Source organism: Acomys russatus, chromosome 29 (genome assembly GCF_903995435.1).
Source record: "Acomys russatus chromosome 29, mAcoRus1.1, whole genome shotgun sequence".
In the NCBI taxonomy this organism is placed as follows: Eukaryota; Metazoa; Chordata; class Mammalia; order Rodentia; family Muridae; genus Acomys; species Acomys russatus.
The window spans coordinates 20,242,521-20,266,425 of NC_067165.1; the positions used below are offsets into that span (position 1 = coordinate 20,242,521).

Here is a 23,905-nt window from a genome sequence, read left to right on the forward strand (position 1 = left end):
TGACATTACCTAGAAGGAAAAGTATAAGAAAAAGGGAGTCGGTTGCCAAAGCTTCAAATACTTTTGGGAGCTAGACAGATAACAAAATGTATAAGGCCCAGCGCACGACAAAGAAGTTACAGGTGGGATCCCAGCACTCAGGCAAAGGCAGGTGATCTCTGAGTTCCAGGCCAGCCTGGCCTACAGAGCAAGTTCCAGGACAACCAGAAACTCCGTTTCAAAAAAATAAAAAATGTGGCTCAGAGGTTAAGGGCACTGACTGCTCTTCCAGAGGTCCTGAGTTCAATTCTCAGCAACCACATGGTGGCTCACAACCATCTATAATGAGATCTGGTGCCCTCTTCTGGCCTGCAGGTATAATTGCAGGCAGAGCACTGTATACATAATAAATCTTTTTTTTATTTTATTTTATTTTATTTTAATCAAGTTGTACTAGACAATTTCTAAAAGCTTGGCTGGTAGAAAAAAAGGAAAACGACTGGAAAATGTGACATGGAGGATGCCAGAAGCAGTAATGTGCTGTGGGTTTTTGTTTTGTTGGAGTGCTGTCTTCTGAAATGTAGTGCAGCAGAGCACTGATACGGAGGAACACACGAATAAAGAAAAGGAAATTGAGGGATAAACGTGAGAGGGTCCTGCAAGTAAAGTAGGTGGCTGATTATTAATAGGACCCAGGGAGGTGGGTGTGGGAGCCAAAGCTAAAGACTCGAGATTGCAGTGGCTGGCAGACTGAATGCTTAGCAGAAATCTACAAGAATTATCTGAAAAGGACCAGCTGAACTTGATCCTGGACCGGAAAGTGGGAGGAGAAACATCTAAGGAGCCTACTAAAGGTGCGAGGAGCACTGGGCCAGGTTGCTTCACCAAGTAGGAAATCCGGTGTGGTATCACTTCCGGGAGGTTCTAGAGAGGAAATAGAAATGATACACCTAATCGAGATGAGGGAGTGATATAACTCAGAGCGCCTTGGCGTGTGCAGAGACTTCACTAGTTCCTCTGAGCGTCCCTAGGCAGTGGTTCGCAAATCTGCCCGGGACGACACAGCAGGCTACTGCGCGGTTGGCGGCTCCCAAGAAGCTGGGGCTGACTGGAAGGCTCCGGGCCAGAAGGAAGAAGCTTCGAGGGAAAACTCAAAACCAGCGCTCCAGGGAGGCCAGGGACGCAAACCTCCCTTCGGAACAATTTCCCTGGACCGGTCTTTGTCACCTAACCCAATGGGCGCCCGTCCTCGGGCCACCGCCTATCAAACTGCCATCTGATTGGTTCGCCTTTCTGGCTACTGCGTTGCCCCAGCAACCAGGCTATGGGACGCGTAGGGGCCTCCAGGCTGTTGAAATCCCAAACCCTGAGGGCTCTTCTATCACCTGCCCTGCAGGTTTCCGGCACCATGTCGGTGCGGACTCTGCCGCTGCTCTTTTTGAACTTGGGCGGGGAGATGCTTTACGTCCTAGACCAGCGACTGAGGGCCCAGAACATCCCTGGAGACAAGGCCCGCAGAGGTAAGAGGCCCCCTGCAGCCTCATCACTGCACTAAATATCCCTATCCCGATCTGCAGCCTAGTACCTACTACAACTCCACGCCCGCCCCGCTTGCCCGCCTTCGCCCTCACACCTACGGCCAGCCTGGTCCCCTTCACTTCATCCCTCTAGCCAGACCAGCGCCTCTGCGCACTTCTCTTTGACAGCCGGGTGTCTTTCGGGTGTCTTTCTCAAAAGACGCAGCGCACATGCAGTTGGAAGTCCCCCAGGAGTCAAATTAATTCCCCAAAAGGACATTTTCCCTCAGAGAAACCTAATACATTGGTCATAGTTAAAGTGCTTGAACCCTCGATTTCTAGGTCTCTTGAAATTTGCCCCCTTCCAAAAGAAGTTCTCAGCTGGCAATCTTCTTTTGGCTGGTACAGCCATCCTCTTTAAGCCCCACGGAACAGATTCTGATTCCCCCACTCTCTGTCCTCCCACATAAGCTGAAGGTTAGTCTGCTCATTTCAGAAACCATTTCTAGAAATGTAGGGTCCTAAAATAATATAGGTAAGAACGAAAACATACCTCTTTATTTTGCAGGTGTTTGGAGGGGAATGCAATTGTAAAAATGTTATTGGAAAACATGTAAAATGCAAAATTATGCCATATTAATTCACAGAGAAATGGCCAGTCAGACACTCTGCCATAGTTTTTCTTCTCAGCAAGCAGCTTTGTTCACTAAATTTCCTGGGATTGATTATGAGCTATAATATTTCTAGGTTGAGGGGCAAAAGTTTATATAAAAGACAGTTGACATGAACACTAATGAAAACACTATTTTCTCTCCACAGCTTGTCCACACTCGGTTGGTGTTAAACATGCACATTCAGAAAGTAACTATTGTGTCTGATTGTGTAAATTCATGCGTAGACAGACAGGAGCTCTCCCTAGGCCACTCCCTCCCACTCGTTCGGAGCATTGCTTCCAGAGGGCTTTACAAAATGCAGATATGCTTAGCTGCAGTCAACTTCCCGCTCCTGTCTAAGCAGAGACCGGGTCCTATGCAGGACATGTTGGGCCCTTCCCAGTCTGATTTTCCATCTTTGCTTAATTCACACTTTAAACCCAAATCACACCAAAGTGTCTGTAGATCTTTAAAGCATGTCCTTCATGACTCCGTGCTTGCGTTCCCTACCCCTCTGCCCTTTTCCTGACCTCAGGTACCATTGACTGAAGACTCATCACCCTTTGAGAGGCCTCCCTCCACAGGAAAAGGACCTGCCTGTGTTCTCACAGCGCCCTGTCCGTGCGTCTCTTCACCTCACCCCATGGCTGTTTTATGCTCACCCGTTTACATGTGTCTCCCCACTCGTTTGTCCTACTCACTCGTGTTTGTACTTCAGCCTCGAACATTCAACACCCAGGTGGAATAAATCGGGGCTCGGTAAAGGTTTGCTGAGCAACTTGGCTGTTTGATGTGGCCCCGTGTTCCTTCCTCGGGAGGCTTCTTGGTTTCTTGCTGCCTGTGTTATGTGATTTTGCTCAGGCTAACGGCCTGAGTGGAGTGACAGGAACTAGATTTCTCTAGGTAGTCTTCATCTTGTCAATTAGCGATTGAGTCTACCCTTGGGAGAAAGATAGGCCAAGATCCCACATTTAGCTAGTTGCATGATTTGAGGTGTAACCTCTGTAAGCCTGTTTCTCTATAAAATGGGGATCAAAATACACACCTGAATGCAAAGCTGTAAGGACTGAATGAACGTGCAGTTCATGTTCACGCAGTTAGTAGTTGGTGTTGTCTGTCTTGAGTTCTGGGCAAGACTCTGAGTACAATGGGTCAGGCTTTCCTTAACAGCTGAGCAGTGGTGGCGCAGGTCTTTAATCCCAGCACTTGGGAGGCAGAGGCAGGCGGATCACTGTGAGTTTGAGGCTGGTCTACAAAGCGAGTCCAGGATAGTCAAGACTACAAGACTACACAGAGAAATCCTGTCTCAAAAAAACAAAACAAAACTGTAGTCTCAAGAGAAATGGATCAGTTCAGTTAGGAGCACTTACTGCACTCTCAAAGGGTCAGTTTTCCATTCCCAGCATCCACTGGGAAGCTTGCAGCCACCTGCAATCCAGTTCCAGGGAGTCCAACACTGTCCTCTGGCTTCCTAGAGCACCTGCATTTCCATGCGCGTACCCTGACATATACACATAACTAAAAATTAAAATAGCCGGGCATGGTGGCACACACCTGTAATCCCAGAACCCAGGAGGCAGAGGCAGGCAAATCGATGTGAATTTGAGACCAGCCTGATCTACAGAGAGAGTTCCAGGACAGCTTTACACAGAGAAACCCTGTCTCAAAAAAACAAACAAACAAACAAACAAAACCCTAAAACTAAAAATGTAAAAACCAATTTTAGTCGGGTGTGGTGGCACACGCCTTTAATCCCAGCACTTGGAAGGCAGAGGCAGGTGGATCGCTGTGAGTTCGAGGCCAGCCTGGTCTAAAAAGTGTGTCCAGGACAGCCAAGGCTAACACAAAGAGACCCTGTCTCGAAAAACCAAAAAAAAAAAAAAAAAAAAAAAAAAAACACCAAACAACTTTTAGTACTTATTCTACCCACATGTACACCTGCTCGCCAGTAGAGGGCACTAGAGCTCACTATAGATGGTTATGAGCTACCATGTAGTTGCTGGGAATTGAACTCAAGACCTATTAGAAGAACATTCAGTGCTCTTAACCTCTGAGCCATCTCTCCAGCCCAAGAACCGATCTCAAAAGTACAATATATACATATTTTTTTTCTACAGAAAAAAATTTTTTCTATCACTATTTTGGTTTTTCTGAGACAGGGTCTCATGTAGCAAAGGCTGGCCTTGAACTCTGATCCCTCTCTCCTCACAGTTGTGTTCCACTGTACCCAGAAATAAGACATTTTTAAAAGAGTGATAGTCTTAGCCAGGCATGGAAATACACAACTTTAATCCCAGCATTTGGGACACAGAGGCCGGTGGATTGCTGTGAGTTCGAGGCCAGCCTGGTCTACAGAGTCCAGGACAGCTAAGGCTTGGCGGGAGGAGGGGGGGGGTGAGACTGTAGGAACTAGAGCCAGTGCCATTGTAACAAGTGCCTGTATTAAAAACCCCTGAGGTGATAAATTAGTCCTTGTGGATGCTTTGAAGGAACTCGTATTTCTTGGAGCTGTTTTCATTATCTTACACGACTAATTGGTCTCCTGGAGGCCGTCTCTGGTCCCAAAAGACCAGTGCAGACATTACAGTTTCTCCCACAATGCAGCCGGAGTTTAGTGCTGAACAGAGAGGAAGTGTGCTCTTAACAGCATGGCTTGTGAGAGTTGTGTACTAAATGCTGTCCCACATTTTAAGCAATAGGGTGGGCAATAAAGGCTGCTGTTTGCCTCACTTCTGTCCTCGTGAAAGCCATACGACTAAAACCCTGTTACCTTCCTCATTGTAGGAGAGAAATTGAGACACATGATCACATGACTGTGACGTGGCCTTTTGTTTTTGTTTTATTTGTTTGCTTGGATTTGTTTGTTTGGGTTTTGTTTTGTTTTGTTTTGTTTTCCTAAGACGTGTCCTACTGAAGGAATAATTAGCAATGGAGCTCAGTATGGTTTTTCCAGTTCAGATGTAACAGCCAGCCCTAGGACCCCTGGGCCTACATCCCGTGCAAAATATAACTGAAACTTGAATGTCACAAACAAGTCATCTGAAGACAGCTTGGGGTACCTCGCGTAACTCTTTAAGGAGGAAAGTGGGGAGGAACCAGCAGCTCTCTAGAGCCCTCTGCTGGCGCTGGGTACCGTTGCGGACTGGAGTGACTGCAGTGTTTTCCAGCTGTTTTATCCACAGCAGACAGAACATCACTGTCCCCAGACATACCCTCAGGAGGATGAAAACTTCCCATCTCTAAATTACTGCAAGCCTTTGATGCTAACATTGCAGAGAAACAGTTGATACAATGTTCAAAAAGAAATACCTGGGGCTGAAGAGATGGCTCAAAGGTTAAGAGCACTGACTGTTCTTCCAAAGGTCATGAGTTCAATTCCCAGCAACCATATGTTGGCTCACAATCATCTAGAGTGAGATCTGTATATATAATAAATAAATAAAATCTTTAAAAAAAAAAAAAAGAAAGAAAGAAAGAACTGCTTTAGGAAGGCCAGACAGGGCCTGCTTGCCTAGTAAACGCTCTACAAAGGCTGGCGACTTCACCACCCTCGCCCCCAGTACTGGGAAACAGACCGAGAGCCTCACACACCCTAGGCAAGCGCCCTGCCATTGAACTACCTCTCCAGTTCACGTGATTTAGCGACACCGGCTCACTAAGTGGCCTTGAATCCACTGTGTAGGATCATGCCTGAGCCTGCTGAGAAATGAGAATTCCAGTCCTGTGTCCCCAGGCCCCAGCTGAGCCGGTGGCCCTTGAGAAAGATGGCGACTTCCAGGAAAATTTGGCCTTGCATGGTACCCACTGGTCAAAAAAAGCTGTTTGTATTCTATGTTGAGGCTATGCCAGTAGCTGGTGAAGGCATGCAGAATTTCAGTGTACTTCAGAAATCGTTTCCAAACAATATAGTGGCAAGTGTTTCCCAAAACGCCATTAGTTGTGAAATGTTTTCCACATGTGGGTATGTGTAGCGCTGCGTTGGAAGGGCTGGGCTGGGAAAGTACAAGCAGCGGAGGTGTAGAATGAAATTTTCCTACCTAAGAAATGACAAAAGGGCCGGGCGTGGTGGCGCATGCCTTTAATCCCAGCACTCGGGAGGCAGAGGCAGGCGGATTGCTGTGAGTTCGAAGCCAGCCTGGTCTACAAAGTGAGTCCAGGATGGCCAAGGCTACACAGAGAAACCCTGTCTCGAAAAACCAAAAAAAAAAAAAAAAAAAAAAAAAGAAATGACAAAAGGGAAAAGTTGATTTTCAGGGCTTAGGGGAGAAACTGGTGACTGGTGCAACACGTGCCTGCTAAAATGCCCAGGGCAGCTCTTGGGGGACAAATCAAACTGTATGAAAAGAAGCTCCTTTTTCTGTCTTTCCTTGCAATTATTTTTCATTGGAGAGCTAGTGTTAAAAGCTTGCTTTGTTTTTTTTTTGGGGGGGGGTGTTTGTTTGTTTGGGATTTTTGTTGTGTTTTGTTTTGAAACTGTGTCTGAATGTGTAGACCACGCTGGTCCAGAACTCACAGAGCTCTGCTTTCCTCTGCCTCCCAAGTGCTGGGATTAAACACACATGCCAGCACACCTGGCTTCCTGTCTGTCCTTGTTGTGTTGGAGAGAGAACATTACTTCTGCCGCCTTCCAAGAAAAGCCCCAAGGTAGCTAGTTCTCCCCAGACGCCTCTTGCACTACTTTTTTTTTTTTTCACTAGTCATCTGTCTAGTTTTTCCAACTCTGAATTTTTTTTTAAGTTTCCAACTGAAGGTGGAGTGTGCACATAAGACATTAAACTCATATAGAAAATAAAGTTCAATAGGCCAGATAAGTGGATGTGGTGTTTGTAACTAATGTTCTTGCTTCATGAACTGGTGTTTTCTTTTTGTATGCTTCATATAGATGAATGGACAGAGGTGGACAGAAAACGAGGTATGCTAATTTCTGGGCTGCATGCGTTCAGTCTGTATTCACAGGTTCGCTCGGTTGGTTGTTAGTGGATTTGTTTTCAAGCAAGGCCACTTTAAGTATTTCTAGGTAGGAAACAGATGTGATTTTCTTCAGCTAGGACATTGGGCTGTTTTACTCCAAAGGAGTAAGCATAGTGTGTAATCTGAAACTCGTGAGGCTCTGGTAGAGGGGCCACACTGCATCTGAAGGCCTCCCCACCCAGGTCCCGCCACTACCCTTCTTGTTGTCGTCGTCGTCGTCATTGTGCCAAGCTTTCAGGGACAGCCAGGGCGGACGCTCCATTCCTGGGTACTACGGTAGTCCTAAGATGTCCTTCTGATACTGTGATGTAACCAGGTGTGCTTCAGTGTGAGTGGCCCTCCCAAGCTCTTTGCCTTAGCACACAGAGGTACCTGTGGAGCAGCTGAGGAGGATGGAAGCATGTGGCTGCATGGCTGCCAGGAGTGTGGGCAGAAGGCATGGGATCATGCATGCACTGTTGCCTTTTGTTAAATCTTGCTTCCCCCCTCAGCCACAACTAGCTGCAAGCCTGGAAAGGCTGAGGCTGGCTCAGACCAAGACCTCAGCTTTTCTCAATCTTTATATGCCTTCCTTTGACAAATGGGAATCGTTTACACCTACCGTCGGCCATCCTCAGTATTTTAAAATCTCTTATCATACCAGATATGCCAGTTATGAATATTTATAATGCCTAAATGCATAATGATGGTAAATATGATCAAGGTACATTATGTACATGTGTGAAAACGTCATAACCCATTTTATGCATAATTAATATATACTACATAAAAACTTTTTTGAAATTTTGTGCATAAGATATATGTATATTTAAAATATGAAAGGCCCACTGAAAGCATTTCCATATTTCTGATTTTGACTTTAAAGGTGTAGGTTTGTTTTCCTTATTATTGAAAGTTTTTAGCATAACTACATAATATTTTTGAGCTTGTAAATATTTTCCTAATTGTAATATAAAATTTACTTGGAATGTGATATTATAGAAAACAAAAACAATTATAAAATAAACTTAAAACAAAAAATGCCAGGGTAGGGAATGAAGAATTTGGAGACAAATAGGGGGAAGTATCTATTTAGCGAGTTCTGGTAAGTGGATCTAAGTGTGATGTGTTGATGGGTTACAACATTCTGAATCCACATGTGAGGGCATCATGTGCGTCAGGGTGTAGTGGCACACACCTTTAACCTTACCACTTAGGAGGCAGAGGCAGGCACATCCAGGGTTTGAAGCCAGCCTAGTCTACAGAGTTCCAGGCCAATCAAGGCTATACGCGAGATGCTATCTCTTAAGGGAAAATTTAAAACAAAAAAATAAAAAATAGCCATCGCTGGGTTCAGTGGGTAAAGGCGCTTGCTACCGAACCTGACAACCTGAGTCTCTCTGTGTAGCCCTGCCTGTCCTGGACTCCCTTTGTAGACCAGGCTGGCCTGGAACTCACAGAGATCCACCTGCCTCTGCCTCCTAGAGTACAGGGATTAAAGGCGTGTGCCACCATGCTTGACTGACAACCTGAGTTTGATCTCTGGAACCCACATGGTAGGAGAGAGCTGACCTAGGACTTTGTCCTCTGACCTCTGTATAAGCACACTCACAAACACTCTCACTCACACTAAATTAGGCTGGATGTGGTGGTGCACCTTACAGATTTGTTTATTTTTATGTGTATGAGGGTTTTTCCTGTATGAATGTATGTATGTGTACCATATTCATGCCTGGTGTCTACAGAGGTCAGAGGAGGGAATTTGGTCCCCTGGAACTGGAGTAATGTATGTGAGCCACCATGTAAGTGCTGCGAACTGAACCTTCATCCTCTGTAAGACCGTCAGTGCCCCTAACCTCTGAAGCATCTCTCCAGCCCCTAGTGCATACTTTTAACCCTAGTACTTGGGAGGCAGAGGCAGAAAGTTCAAAACCAACCTAATCTACTTAGTGAGTTCCAGATTAGCCAGGGCTACATACTCTGTCTCAGATAAACAATGGTCGGGGGGGGGGGGGGGTGTGTGTGTGTGTGAGTGTGTGTCTGAGACAGACACACACCTTTAATCCCAGCCCTCGGGAGACAGAGGCAGGTGGATCTCTGTAAGTTCGAGGCCAGCCTGGTCTACAAAGTAAGTCCAGGACAACCAAGGCTACACAGAGAAACCCTGTCTCGAAAAACCAAAAAAAAAAAAAAATAAAATAATAATAATAATAATAATAATAATAATAATAAAATTTCCTCTTCGGTGGAATATAGGAATGGGGATAATTTAGACTTGCCTTCGACTTTAAATGAGGTAATGCATGTAAAGTTCTAAGTCCAATGTCTAGAACAGCCTAAAGATTGAATGCATTGTAATGGTGCAGACCATTCCCTGGCTTCTCGCGGATCCTTGGCTCCACTGGGTGTATTTCCATAAACAAGTGATTTCAGAGCAGGGGTAATTGATGGAAACTGAATTGCTTTCATCAAGATAATTATTTCATCAGACTGGGTTCAGAGGAGCCCAGCTGAAGTGCTGGGTTGCTTTTATTATATTTCAAAACCATCTTTTGACACTTCTCTTGAGCAATTTTTGGCCCGTCCTTTGATGCCTGGCAGAATTTCAGGTGTGAAGTGTGGATCTTGAGGGCTTTTCATGTGTGTAATTAGATTGCTGGAGCTTTTTTAACTTAAGTGTTCAAAAATACTCAGCCAACACTGATCATCATCTGTCTGAGCCCAGAGCAGGAGCCTCATCCCTAGCCCTTCTGATGTCCCTGTGAAAGATGCCCCCTGTCCTCCCACCCCCGCACCCACCACCACTATCCCCTCACCTCCCCACCCCTCCACCCCCCACCTCACCCCCCCACCATCCCCCCCACCCCCACCCCGGCTTCATGCTCTTCATGATCAAGTCTGAGTCCCACTCCACTCCCCCTCATGAGAAGGTGGCAAAGCTCATTTGAGTGCCAGAAACAAGCACCAAAGTGGAAGCCTGGCCCTGTCAGGGGAAGAGAGATTCTACTTGAAGACATGTGTGCCCCTCCCGTCAGCCGTCATACTGTAGAAACAGCGGACTCCAAAGAACTCAAATTTCCCCAAGTCCCTGCTGTGTAGAACACTGGCATCCGCCAAAGGAGGGGCTTGTAGGAAAAGATTTCCTACAGTTCTAGCCAATGACCTCATGGCCAAATTAGCATATGCACCTGATGGCCTCTGTTTCATCTTTTCTATAATTGCAGAGGAGACAAGGGATCCCGGATGACAGGGCCCAGAAACTTCTATTTCTTCCTCAGGGGCTCGTGTGTGCCCTGCTGTGCCCATTGGGACAGCCCCTGCTGCCGTCAGTTCTCAGGAGTGAACATCACTTAGGTCTGCTGCAGGAGGCATGGGGAGGCATGGCTGTTCCATGTCCCTGGGGAAAGGCTTCTCCTCTCTTTTTGCTTGGCCAAAGTCAGTAACAATCGCCTTGGGGTTTTGTCACTTTTCAAACCAATTTATTTGAGGGTAAGCTATTCTCCTGGATCCTGAGTGAACTCAAAGACCCCAGAGAAATGACTCAGCTCTCTGTGAGCTTTAACACAATCACAGTTGCCAAGGAATGGCTTAACTGGCCGCCTTCCTCCCTGCCCATGTCACCTGTGGGAAATTCTTTCTTTTCCGAGAACTCTGTGGGCTTTCACTGGCATCTGTTCCTTGCAGATTCTGAACTCTATGCAAAGGCTTTGGTGAGAGAGAGAGGGAAAAAAACATTAGAAACCCCAATTTATTGCAGGCCCCTGCATGTTTCCTGTGTCTCTGAGCAGCCCTGTGGGAGGAGTGTTCGCTAGCCATGCTGGGCTGGGGTTTTCAGGGGTGAGGGCTCCTGCACTGCCTGTGGGTCTCATTCTTCCTGTCTGAGGAGCAGGACAGTCAGGGTGAAAGTCCAAAGGTCAAGTGTGAGTTCAACGGTTCTATAAGGAATTGGCTGTATGTGTCCATGTCTTACTTTTCTGTTGCTGTGGTAAAACACCAGGACCAACAAAACTTGTAAAAGAAAGTGGTTAATTGAGCTTATGACATCAGAGGATTAGAGGCCATGATGACCAGTGAAGGAACTGTGGAGAGCTTACATCTTTTATCAGTAAGGACAAGGCAGAGAGAGGATGCTGGGAATAATTGCGTGGGTCCCTGAAACCTGAAAGCCAGCCGGGCGGTGGTGGCACACGCCTTTAATCCCAGCACTTGGGAGGCAGAGGCAGGCGGGTTGCTGTGAGTTCGAGGCCAGCCTGGTCTACAAAGCTAGCCCATGACAGCCAAGGCTAACACAGAGAGACTCTGTCTCGAAAAGCAAAAACAAACAAACAAAAGAAACCTGAAAGCCTGCACTGAGTGACACTGCAGCTCCAGGAATACCACACCTCGAAAGCCTTCAGAAACAGTTTCAACGTGGGACCAAGAGTCCAAACACAGGAGCCGTTGGGAGCCATTCTCATTCAAACCACCACAGTCAGTATAGGAGGGAAATAGGTCCCTTCCCGCTCTCTCTGAAGCAATTCCATTTAAAAGTCAAGTACCAGCTGGGCGCCCTGCACACACCTGTAATCTCAGCTCTTGGGGAGGCAGAGGCGGGCACAGCTCTGAGTTCGAGGCCCACCTGGTCTGCAAAGCTATACAAAGAAACCCTGTCTGGGGGTGGAGGGCAAGTCAAGTACCAGCTGAGTTAGTTGTCTGCCTCTAATCCCAGCACTCTGAATCTGAAGGTGAAGGTAAGGATATTAGAAATTCAAGGCCATCCTTAGCTACAAGCCTTACTTAATTCCAGACCAGACTACATGAGACTCTGCCTTTAAAAAAATTAATTTAGCACACCTTTAATCCCAGCACTCAGGAGGCAGAGGCAAGTGGATCGCTGTGAGTTCGAGGCCAGCCTGGTCTACAAAGTCCAGGAAAGCAAAGGCTACACAGAGGAACCGTGTCTCGAAAAACCAAAATAATAATAATAATAATAATAATAATAATAATAATAATGTACAGCCCTCTGCTTCTCTTTTCTCTATAAAATGATTTTAAAATAATGGGCTGGAGAGATGACTCAGAGGTTGAGAGCACTGGCTACGCTTTGAAAAGTCCTGAGTTCAATTCCCAGCAACCACATGATGGCTCACTACCATCTATACTGAGTACTGATAGCCTACATTTGTACATGCAGACACAATATCAATCTTTTAAAAAATAATAATAATAAACAATTCCAACTCTTTGTTGCCTTAGTTCTTTAAGAGGACCAGAGCCAACCACCTAGCACTTTCAGAAATAAGCACTCATACTGGATAGTGGTAGCACACGCCTTTAATCTCAGCGCCTGGGAAGCAGAGGCAGGCAGATCTCTGAGTTCAAGGCTAGCCTGGTCTACTGAGCAAGATCCAGGGAGGAGGAGGAGGAAGAAGAGGAGAAAAAAGAAGAAAAACTAAGCACTCATATTAAGAATTCATTTTAGGCCAGGCGTGGTGGCACATGCCTGTAAACCGAGCACTTTGGGAAGCAGAGGCAGGCAGATCTCTGTGAGTTCAAGGCCAGCCTGGTCTACAAAGTGAGTAGGACAGACAAGGCTACACAGAGAAACCCTGTCTCGAAAAACCAAAATAATAATATAAGAATATGCATTGCCCTCACAGAGGATCTGAGTTCACAGAGGACCTGAGTTCCCAGCACCCACGCTGTGTGCCTCACTGCCTTCTATAATTCTAGCTACAGGGATCTCAAGCCTTCTTTTGGCCTCCACAGGCACCTGCATTCACTCATACACAGATACAATACATAAAATTAAAAATAAAAGATAAGGGCTGAAAAGATGGCTCAGCAGTTAAGAGCACATGTGTGTGTGCTGTTCTTCCACAAGGCCAGAGTTCAGTAGATAGCCACTCCATCAGGTGATGACAGCTGTCTGTAACTCTGCTCCAGGCGACCCGACTCCTGTGGCTTCTGTTGGGTACCTACATTCTCTCGCACATGCCTATAACACACACACACACACACACACACACACACACACACACACACACACACACACACTTAAAACAATAAAAATATATGTTAAGGGGCTGGAGAGATGGCTCAGAGGTTAAGAGCACTTTCTGTACTTCCAGAGGTCCTGAGTTCAATTCCCAGCAACCACATAGTGGCTCACAACCATCTATAATGTGATCTGATGCCCTCTTCTGGCCTGCAGGTGTATGTGCAGCTAGAGCACTGAGAGAGAGAGAGAGAGAGAGAGAGAGAGAGAGAGAGAGAGAGAGAGAGAGAGAGAGAGAGAGAGAGAGAGAGAGAGAGAGAGAGAGAATATATTTCATCCCATTATGAATCCCAAGATTGTGTACTGTAAAAACCTGTTTCTAGTTGTGTGATGGTTCAGCCCTAGCACACACCTTTAATACAAGAACTTTCTGTAAACAGGATTTAATAAAGTTAACCCTAGGTCAAGAGGCAGAGCAAGAAACCAGTTGACAGGGATTAAAGAGTAGGAGGGACTTTGAGTTGAAGGATATTTAAATAGCATGGATAGCCAGGTGTGATGGCACATACTTTTAATCCCAGCACTTGGGAGGCAGAGGCAGGTGGATCGCTGTGAGTTTGAGGCCAGCCTGGTCTACAACAGCCAAGACTACACAAAGAAACCTTGTCTCGAAAAACCAAAAAAAAAAAAAACCAGCATGGATAAGAAGTGGCTTTTTGAGCTTTGAGCTAGCAAGCCTTTGGCTTTTCCTCCTGGGCTGTCAACTGAGCTAGTAAGCTTTATGGTGTTTCCTCTGGGACGTGAACTGAGTAGGAAGGTCAGCTGGGTACTTTCTCTACTTCTCTGAGCTAGCAGGTTTTCACCCCAGCATCTGGCTCCTGAGTCTTCATTGGTAAAACTGAATGGTTGGCATTTTCACTTTATATAACAACAAATATATCTTTAAAAATACTCTTTCCCCATCTCCCCCACAGAGACAAGGTTTCTCTGTTTAGCCTTGGCTGTCCTGGACTCACTATGTAGACCAGGCTGGCCTCGAACTCACAGTAATCCACCTGCCTCTGCCTCCCAGGGGCAGATTAAAGGCATGCACCACCATGCCTGGCTAAAAATATTCTTTTTTTTTTTTTAATTCATTTTGTGTAACTAAGTAACCCAGTTGTCTGTGAATATATGCTTCTGATGTCTGTATACTCTCCCCTTTATTCTAAAATAACTGGCTTAGGACTAATCTGGAGGGCTAGATAAACAGCTCAGTGATTAGAGCATGTACGACTGTCACAGAGGACCCTAGTTCGGTTCCAGCACCCATGTCAGGTGGCTGACAAGCACCTTCAATCCCAGATCCATCAAGTCAGACCCCTCTAACCTCTGAGGGCACCTGCATATAACACCCACACAGACACACAAATTTTACATTTTTCTTCAAGACTAATCTGGGTCAGGGCACCTGGCAAGCAAATGTGCCAACCTGAGTCCAATCCCCACAAGCCTTGGAAAGGTGGAAGGAACGAAGCAATGCCACACTGTTCTCCTCTGACCTCTACATATGCACCTTAGCACACATGTACCTCCCCACCACACCCACACCCCACAATAACAATATGAAAAAAACATTAAGAACAATCTACGCTCGCCTGTCCCTGCTACCTTCACTAGGGTACTTGCTGAGTAATGAGAATGGCGACATGAGGAAACTTGAGGCCATGTTGGCTTGTCCAAGTCTTTCATTCCCAAAAGCTGGGAGTTTTACCAGCCCAACAGGACGGGATCTGTTCCAGTGCTGTGAAGTCAACATCATAGACCAAAGAGGGGTTAGGTCGTGCTAGCATGGGGCAGTCTGAAGGGCACATTTTGTAGAAGCACTAAAGACACTGTAGTCAATAACCAGCGGGCAGCATATCTATTTTCATGAGATATTTGTTAGGAAAAGCAAATCACCATTGTTTGCCTGACATTTGTGAAGTTTAATTTTAGGAGAAAAACAGTTTAGATTGCAAAAAAAGAAAAACAGCATGCATATCACACACACACACACACACACACACACACACACTAATAATAAAGTAGACTATTTTTGGTAAAAGGGCCAGTGGGTTGGTTTAGCGGCTAAAATGTTTACCATGCAGCCTGACAGCCTGACTTCAGTGCCCACAATCCTTGGTGAGGGGGAAGGGAAGACAAATTGGCACAAAGTTGTCCTCTCAGTTCCACACACCACACCACGCGTCATACATACCTCCCCACACAAACTAGTAACAACACTTACATTTATTTATTTGATTTTTGTTATTGTTTTGTTGAAACAGCGTTCCACCTGAAAGTCGCTCTGTAGACCAGACCGGCCTCGAACTCAGAGACCTGCCTGTGCCTCTCAAGTGCTGAGATTAAAGGCATGTGACACTATGCCTGGCATAACTTTTTTTAAGAATGTGTGTACTGTTTCTCTTTTTAAGGAAATGCTCTAACTTATAATCTTTATATGTTTAAATAATCTTTTTAATAGAAAAGGTTTGGATTTATTTATTTTGTATGTATAAGTGTTTTGCCTGCATATGTGTATGTATGTATAGTGTTTGCATGCCTGGTGCCCTCAGAGATCTGAAGAGGGCACTGGATCTCATGGAACTGGAGTTAATGGCACTTGAGAGCCATCATGTGAGTGGTGGAAACTTAGTACAAGTCCTCTGCAAGAGCAACAAGTACTCTCAACAGATGAGCCATCTCTCCAGCCCCACATTCTTTTTCTTTTCTTTTTTTTTTTTTTTTTTTTTTTTTTTTTTTTTTTTTTTTTTTTTTGTTTTTTGAGACAGGGTTTCTCTGTATAGCTTTGCTGTCCTGGAACTCATCCTGTAGATCAGGGTAGCTTCAAACTCAGAGATCCACCTGCCTTTGCCTCCTGAGTGCTGGGACAAAAGGTATGCTCCACCACTGCAGAGCAAAGCAAAGTGGTACTTTTTTTTTTTTTTTTTTTAAAGAAAGATTTTCTGCCAGGCATGGTAATGCATTCATTTGATCCCAGCACTTGGGAGGCAGAGTTCAAGGCCAGCCTGGTCTACAAAGTGAATCCAGGACAGCCTGGGGAGGGGGAGAAAGAGAGAGAGAGGAGAGAGAAATAGTTTCCTTATCAAGGTGGAGAATGTTTGTGAAGTGGGATGTACCATCTAAAGCACGGTCTTCTGGAATATTGTCACCATGGACATTTGCCCTGAAAGCTTGCCACAGAGCACCCCTGAGCCCTGCTTCCTCCTGGACACCTGGGCTGCTTTCACTAAGCACTCCATATCTCGGCTCTGCCTGTGCCTCGCTCCATTCATACACAGACAGAACTCCTAAGCAAGGCTTCTTGCGGTACCTCCCTCGCTTATCGGGATTCTCTCTTGTCTCTACAGTTCTGAATGACATCATCTCAACCATGTTCAACAGAAAGTTTATAGAGGAGCTGTTCAAACCCCAGGAACTGTACTCCAAGAAGGCCCTGAGGACTGTGTATGACCGCCTGGCCCATGCCTCCATCATGCGACTGAACCAGGCCAGCATGGATAAGGTGAGCAGGCAGCCGCTTAGCTTAGCTGCTGCAATTGCCACTGTTGTGGACAGTCCCAGATGGCATCAAGTAGGATTCCATATGCAGCAGTGTCTTGGGGAAAACAGGTACATGAAACTTATGAGCTGTGGCCAGTTGCCAGGGTGATAGGATCTCAGGAGGCATCTGTACCCAATCTCTCTGTTGTGTGGCACCTGCCCAAAGAGAGCCCTGCCATTCATATCTCTATTTATGGGCATGAGCATGGGGTGCCCCAGATCAAGGACTCCACCTTTACCTCTGGAAGAGGGTACGAGAGAGCAGTTAGGCAAGCCAGTGTGCCTGAAGCCTGGTGTGCGTGTATGCAGATGCCACGGTGAAACCCATTAATAGAAGCAATAGATGTACCTTAAGAATTAGGCTTTAGCTGGGTGGTGGTGGCGCACGCCTTTAATCCCAGCACTCGGGAGGCAGAGGCAGGTGGATTGCTGTGAGTTCAAGGCCAGCCTGGTCTACAAAGCGAGTCCAGGACAGCCAAGACTACGCAGGAAATCCCTGTCTTGAAAAACAAAAACAAAAACAAAAACAAAAAACAAAAAAGAATTAGGCTCTAGCCAGGTAGTGGTGACCCATGCCCTTGATCCCAGCACTGTGGAGGCAGAGGCAGGTGGATCTCTGGGAGTTTGAGGCCAGCCTGGTCTATAGAGCAAGTTCCAGGACAGCCAAGACTATACAGAGAAGCCCTCTCTAAAAAATACCATCATCATCATCATCATGTTTTAAAAGGAAAACTTTTTAGTTTGTATTGGTGTTTTGTCTGTATGTTTATGTGAGAGTGTTGGATGCTGGAGTTACAGACAACAGTGAGCTTCCTTGTGGACACTGGGAATTGAACACAGGTCTTCTGGAAAATTAGTCAGTGCTCTTAACTGCTGAGCCATCTCTCCAGTTCCATAAAAGAAAAAACTTTAACACTACTTCATTTGCAATAAATTTCAGCTCTGCCGTGAAAAACCAAACATTTTCAGGGCTTCTCATGCAGACACTCAGCAGCCTTCTTCAGCAGGTTGGAAGGGCCCCATCACAGTGATGGGGGCGCTGGCATCATGTCTCCTACATGGCGTGAATAAAAATGGCACATCACCTGTGGTCTTCCCCCACAGAGCCCATAGCCCCATTCTGACCACAAGAAAAGTGTCAGACACATGGCACTGGCATGCTACAAAATGCAAACCCAGCCGGGCGTGGTGGCGCACGCCTTTAATCCCAGCACTCGGGAGGCAGAGGCAGGTGGATCACTGTGAGTTCGAGGCCAGCCTGGTCTACAAAGTGAGTCCAGGACAGCCAAGGCTACACAGAGAAACCCTGTCTCGAAAAACCAAAAAAAAAAAAAAAAAAAAAAAAAAAATGCAAACCCGAGCAGCAGGCCAAGTGGCTCAGTGGCTAAGTGCATCTGTTGCTTTTTCAGAGGACTAAAAGTTCAGTTTTCAGTACCCAGGTGGGATGGCTCACAGTGGCCTGTAACTCCAGCTCCTGGAGATCAGACACTCTCTTTCAGCCTCCATTTTACCTGTACACACATTCATGCACACACACGTATACACACAAATAAAAGTAAATCTAGCTGGGCAGTGGTGGCGCACGCCTTTAGTCCCAGCACTCAGGAGGCAGAGGCAGGTGGATCTCTGTGAGTTCGAGGCCAGCCTGGTCTAAGAGGGGAGTCCAGGACAGTCAAGGCTACATAGAGAAACCCTGTTTTGAAAAACAAACAAACAGCCAGGCGTGGTGGTGCATGCCTTTAATCCCAGCACTCGGGAGACAGAGGCAGGCGGATCGCTGTGAGTTCAAGGCCAGCCTGGTCTACAAAGTGAGTCCAGGATGGCCAAGGCTACACAGAGAGACCCTGTCTCGAAAAACAAAAAAAAAAAAAAGAAAGAAAGAAAAACAAACAAACAAAAAAAGTAAATCTAAAAAAAAATCAACATGACCAACGAGGAGAGTCAGTGGGGCCATCAAAGGCAAGAGGAACCCAGAAGAGCCTGGCAGCCAAATGCGCTGTTTGTTCTAGAGGGGGATCTTGCAGCACAGTGCAACATTAGGGCTGGGGAAATGACTCCGTCACAAGTGCTTGCCTTACAGGACACAGAACATGAGCTTGATCCCCAGAACCAAATGCTGGGCATGGTGGCATGGTGGCATGGTATGCACTTATAATCCCAGGGAGACAAAGACAGGAAGATGTTTGGAGCTTGCTAGCTAGCCAGCCTAGCCGAATCAGTGAGCTCCATACCAATGAAAGAACCTGTCTCAAAAGAGGTGGGTGAGTCGGGCGGTGGTGGCACTCCTTGAATCCCAGCACTCAGGAGGCAGAGGCAGGCGGATCGCTATGAGTTTGAGGCCAGCCTGGTCTACAAAGTGAGTCCACGATAATCAAGGCTACACAGAGAAACTCTGCCTTTAAAAAAAAAAAAAGAGATGGGTGGCACTCCTAAGGACAACAGTGGCCTTACACATAAAAATCTAGGGGCGTTGGGGAGAAACTAAACTGAGATTTCTCTTAGCTAGAGTCTTAACGTCGCCCAGGCCAGCCTCCAGCTCACTGTGAAGCTAAGGATGACCTCAAGCTTCTGATCCTCCTGCCTCCACCTCTCAAATGATGGTCCCTGCATCGAGCCCCGGTACACAGTGGGCCTGGACACCCCAAGAGAAGAAGCAGAAACAGGGTGGCCGTCCAGTGCCCAGTGCAGAACTCACAGCAGCTAGTCGGGTTTCAGATGTGTCCCATCAGGAAGACAAAGGATGACCAGAAACCACAGTTTCCCAGGGACCTTCTGGCTACTCCTGCTGTCTTAGCTTAGTTACTCGCATCACCCACCCCCTCGCATTCTCAGAAGTGCTCTGGCTTGGATGACAATCCATGTGGTCACCTGAGGCAAGCCCATGGGTGCTTTTCAGCAACGGTTCTAATCTGCTTGTATGATCCCATCTACCCTGTGTCCGTGTTGACAGCTCTATGACCTGATGATCATGGCTTTCAAATATCAAGTCCTGCTGTGTCCACGTCCCAAGGATGTGCTGCTGGTCACTTTCAACCATTTAGACTCCATCAAGGGATTCATCCAGGACTCCCCAACCATCCTGCATCAGGTGGACGAGACCTTCCGGCAACTGACAGAAGTAAGCATGCCCCCAGCCTGTCCCCTCCCTGGCACAGCCCTTGTTCTCCGTCAACTGTAAAAACCAGCAGACTATGATTACAAGGACAGGGCCAAAGCTTGCCACTCTCCTAGAACATTCTAAAATCCCACAGCTGCCTATTTTGTAACTACAATGGGCAGTTATCTTATGTCCTCTGCTGTTGCCTTTGTAGTGGGAAAACAGCAACAAAAAAATTTCCCCTGACATCTGAAAGGGTATGGGGAGTTGCATGTTTGCTCAGTCGTAGGAGCAACCTCTACCCCACCTGTCCCCACAACTCAGCCCATGGTGGAAAATGCAATATTTCCTACCACCTTGCAGACATATGGGAGTCTCTCTGCCGGGGAGTTCCAGCTGATCCGGCAGACACTGCTTATCTTCTTCCAAGACCTGCATATCCGGGTAAGTGCCTGGAAACACACACACACACACACACACACACACACACACACACACACACACACACACACACACACACACACACACACCTGGCTGCCTAGCCACACACCAGTCATTGGAAAAAACTGGGAACAGGATTTTGCCCAGCTAGTGATGCCCACCATGATTTGAATATGCGACTAGAAGCATTCTCATGATAGATTTAAGCCATTAAGCCATTTTGTCCCCCCCCCCCCCCCCCCCGAGCTCCATTGAGCTGCTTTGAAATGTGGGCTCATCCTTTGCTTCTACAAAAGAGCGGTGCTGTCCAGGTAGTAGTGTCATCTCAAAGCTTTTCTCCAGCTTACCATCCTCAAGGTCCCAGCATGAGACACTGTTGCATGGCTGCCTCCTGCCCCATGAGATGCTCCCTTTCCTGGCTTTCCCACTTCCCTTTTGGCCTTTCCTTCACCTGTCCCCAGGCTTCCCTCCTCCTGCCTTCACCCATCCACCTACTTGCCGATGTCTGCCACTAAACCCTTCCCTGAAAGCCAGCTGTGCCTGACTCTCTGGCTTCTGTTGAGGACTTCCTTTCTACCATTCATGTGGCCTAGAACCAGTGTCACTTTGACTCGCCATCCTTGGTTTGTCCAGTTGCTTCTAAAGTGCATAGGTTTGTTCTTCCTATAGCTCTGCCCTTCTCTCCAAGCTGCCAGCACATTAGCTTAGGGTCACATTATTTTTTTCCCAGTTTCTGGGACGCCCTGACCAAGCCCCTGTGTGTGCTAAGCAAGTTCCCTGCCACTGAGCTCCATCCTTAGCCTGCAATCTGTTGTCCCCTAAATGTCCCTCTCTCATTGTGCCATGCCTACTCCAAACAGGTCTATGCCCTAACTTTCAAAAACACACTTCTAAACTTGGGGCGGTGGGGGTGGCTCTCCTAGATGGGGCTCTGTTCCTCCCAAAAGTTGAGGCCCTGGTGCTAGGCAGTGTCAGCTGCATGCCAAGCCCTGTGCTCTGGGATCCTAGCTCCTTGGCCTGAAAAGTGGAAATGACTATATGAGTTTGGAGTTCGCTAGAAGAACCTAGTGAAGGAACATACGCAATGTATGTGTGTGCTTATATGTGAATTGCATAGAATATGCAAGAAATTGGTCACAGTGCTTCCTCCTGGGAGTTAGGAACTGTGGAGGACAAGCAGAGCAAGGAAACACAACCCGTTCTGTACCTTTGGGGCCTCATACCTATGCACACACCAAACCATACCAAGAAAAGGACTTGAGTACAGTTTGTGCCTGAATGTATTTCCCTTCCAAGGAAGGGCATTCAGCCCTAATGCCAACTTTATTTTTTAACACTCATGAGTAATTTCATTGGATTCACTATGGATGGAGCAAGAACTAAGTTCTAATATAACCTCTAATGTATAAACTAAGATGTCTAATGTTCATGTGTGAAAATACAAAATTATGAAAGTACAAGCAAGATTTAGTTCTGCAGCAGAATTAAAATCAATTTGAACATAATGAAAATTCCACTTAGTAGTGTACCAGGACCATGCATATTCAGGCATAATTTATGGATTGTACTAATATACACAGCAATATTGATTTCTCAGTTGTGAGGAGATAAAATGCATTGTAATGAAAAGGCATGGCTGATCATAATTCTATAGTGAAATCATTAAAATGTATTGTGCCACTAAATATATTGGGCTTTAATTGCTAAATGGGTAGACAAGGAAACATCAAAGTCACGGCTAGTCACAGCAGCACATGCTCCACTCTGGAGGTAGAGGCAAGAGGAACAGGAGTTCATGGCCACCCTCAGCTGCAGCCCCAGCCAGCGGGCCTGGGGAGTGGGGGGTGTGGAAGCAGGATGGCTGACGGCTCCCACAGCTTGGCAACCCTCTTCTGATGAGCCTAACATCTGGGCTGGCTTCCCAAGTCTGGTCTTTAATAATGTTTCTGTTCAGCTGCAACTTGTGATTGCCTATACAAGTTTTCTGTTTTCAAAATAGTACGGATAGTTTTTAGATTTGTTAGCAAAACCAACTAAATGAAGAAAACACAGTTCTGCACCAAGAACTCTTGCTTTTTTAAAAAACTAGAGCAAATACAAAGCTGCCATGTCCAATACCAAGCTTTCTATACCTTAACCACCATAAATGTGGCCATGGTCCTGCCCTGTTTGTAGGGACCTGGACAGAGACTGCACTAAGGCCACTTCCATTAGGGCCCTCAACCATCTCAGCCCCACAAGCCCCTTCAGCTACATATTAACAAACTCAAGGCTTGAACTCATGGAGATCCGCCTGCCTCTGCCTCCTAAATGCTGGGATCAAAAGCATGCACTACCACACCCCACCGTCCACCTTATCTCCTGAGATACAGATGTCCACTGGGATCTGGGTTTGCCAATTAGACTATACAGGCTGGCTAGCAAGCCTGTGGAACCTGCCTGTTTTCATCTGGGCTTATAGGCATGTAACCTACAAATTTGTTTGAGCCATTACTTAGTATCCATTTGTCCTGAGCAGCTGTCTTTAGATGGACAGGGCCCTCTGGCAGCAGCTGGTGGGACTCTGAGCCGCCCTTCCTCTTACAGTAAAACTCCTATTTTCACATATGGGCTGTGGGGGAAGTTGGGTCTTTATGCTTACACAGCAGGCAGCTACTTACTGAGCGTGCACACGTGCGTGTGTGTGTGTGTGTGTGTGTGTGTGTGTGTTCTCTCTCTTTCTCTCTCTCTCTCTCTCTCTCTCTCTCTCTCTCTCTCTCTCTCTCTCCTACCCCTTCCTCCCTCCCCCTCCCCTCTGCCTTCTACCCCACATTTTTGTCAGGCCCATGGAAAAAAGGATGGGGACAGGGTGGGAACAAAGGATACTGGCCCGGTTACCTAACTAAAGATACTGCTTTCAAGGCTTGGAAGTGAGGTTCAGCACTTGCATATGGGAAACACAGGAGTCAGAAATGCACCTGCAGCTAGACATGATCTGTTGAGCAGCAGGGCTTTAAGGAAGGTACATGGTTGCTGAGTAGTCCAGAAGAGTGTCTTCAGAAGTAGGATGGGGAGTTGGCTCGAAACAGATAAGGAAAGCAGGAGAAGGTGGTCAGCAATGAGGAGCAGCGGGTCGGGTGGAGAAGGACGCCAGGTACAAGGAGCCCATTGCACTGGCTTGGCACCCAAGAGAAAAATGAAAGTGACTGAAGGTGGCTCAGATGGCTAGCTTGGTGGCCTAATAGTGCTCACTAAGATTGGACATTCTAAAGGATTAGGGAGGCTGGGAGAGAGTAGGGTTAGTTAGAAGAGCATTCAGTAGCCCCGGCCTTCTCCTCTCTGCTAAACTCATGTTCCTTCATCACAGGGTCTGAAAGTGAAGAATCCTTAAAGGTCATTTCACTCACTTCTGATCAAGCCCATTTACCCATTCCCTCAGAACATGACTTGTGCCTGCTCATTTCTGCTTCTGACGCATCATACACAATAAATACCTGCTTCCTCCAGATCAAACAGCATCCCAGCTCCCAGCATCCCAGCCCCCAGCATCCAAGGCCCCAGCATCCCAGGCCCCAACATCCCTAGCCCCAGCATCCCAGCCCCCAGCATCCCTGGCCCTAGCATCCCCACTCCCAGCATCCCTGACCTGCCATTGCTCTCTTCATAAACTACTATGCTCAAGTATACTATGTGGAATGTCCTATAGTGTGTCTTAGTTATGTTTCTG

The 23,905-nt window shown here is 46.7% G+C and overlaps 1 protein-coding gene across 2 annotated transcripts in view; it reads left to right on the plus strand.

Moving 5' to 3' along the window:
- The first annotated feature begins 1,195 nt into the window (after positions 1 to 1,195).
- The window catches only part of Oscp1 (organic solute carrier partner 1), a 31,900-nt gene continuing 9,190 nt past the window's right edge, over positions 1,196 to 23,905 (plus strand). Inside the window, exons 1-5 of one of the 2 annotated variants that reach the window (XM_051171880.1) lie at positions 1,196 to 1,499; positions 7,032 to 7,061; positions 16,469 to 16,623; positions 19,612 to 19,779; positions 20,122 to 20,202. In XM_051171880.1, coding sequence (XP_051027837.1) covers positions 1,304 to 1,499; positions 7,032 to 7,061; positions 16,469 to 16,623; positions 19,612 to 19,779; positions 20,122 to 20,202 — 630 coding nt within the window. In that variant the 5' untranslated portion in view covers positions 1,196 to 1,303. The remainder of the gene's footprint in view (positions 1,500 to 7,031; positions 7,062 to 16,468; positions 16,624 to 19,611; positions 19,780 to 20,121; positions 20,203 to 23,905) is intronic. The other variant, XM_051171881.1, reaches the window with a different exon arrangement.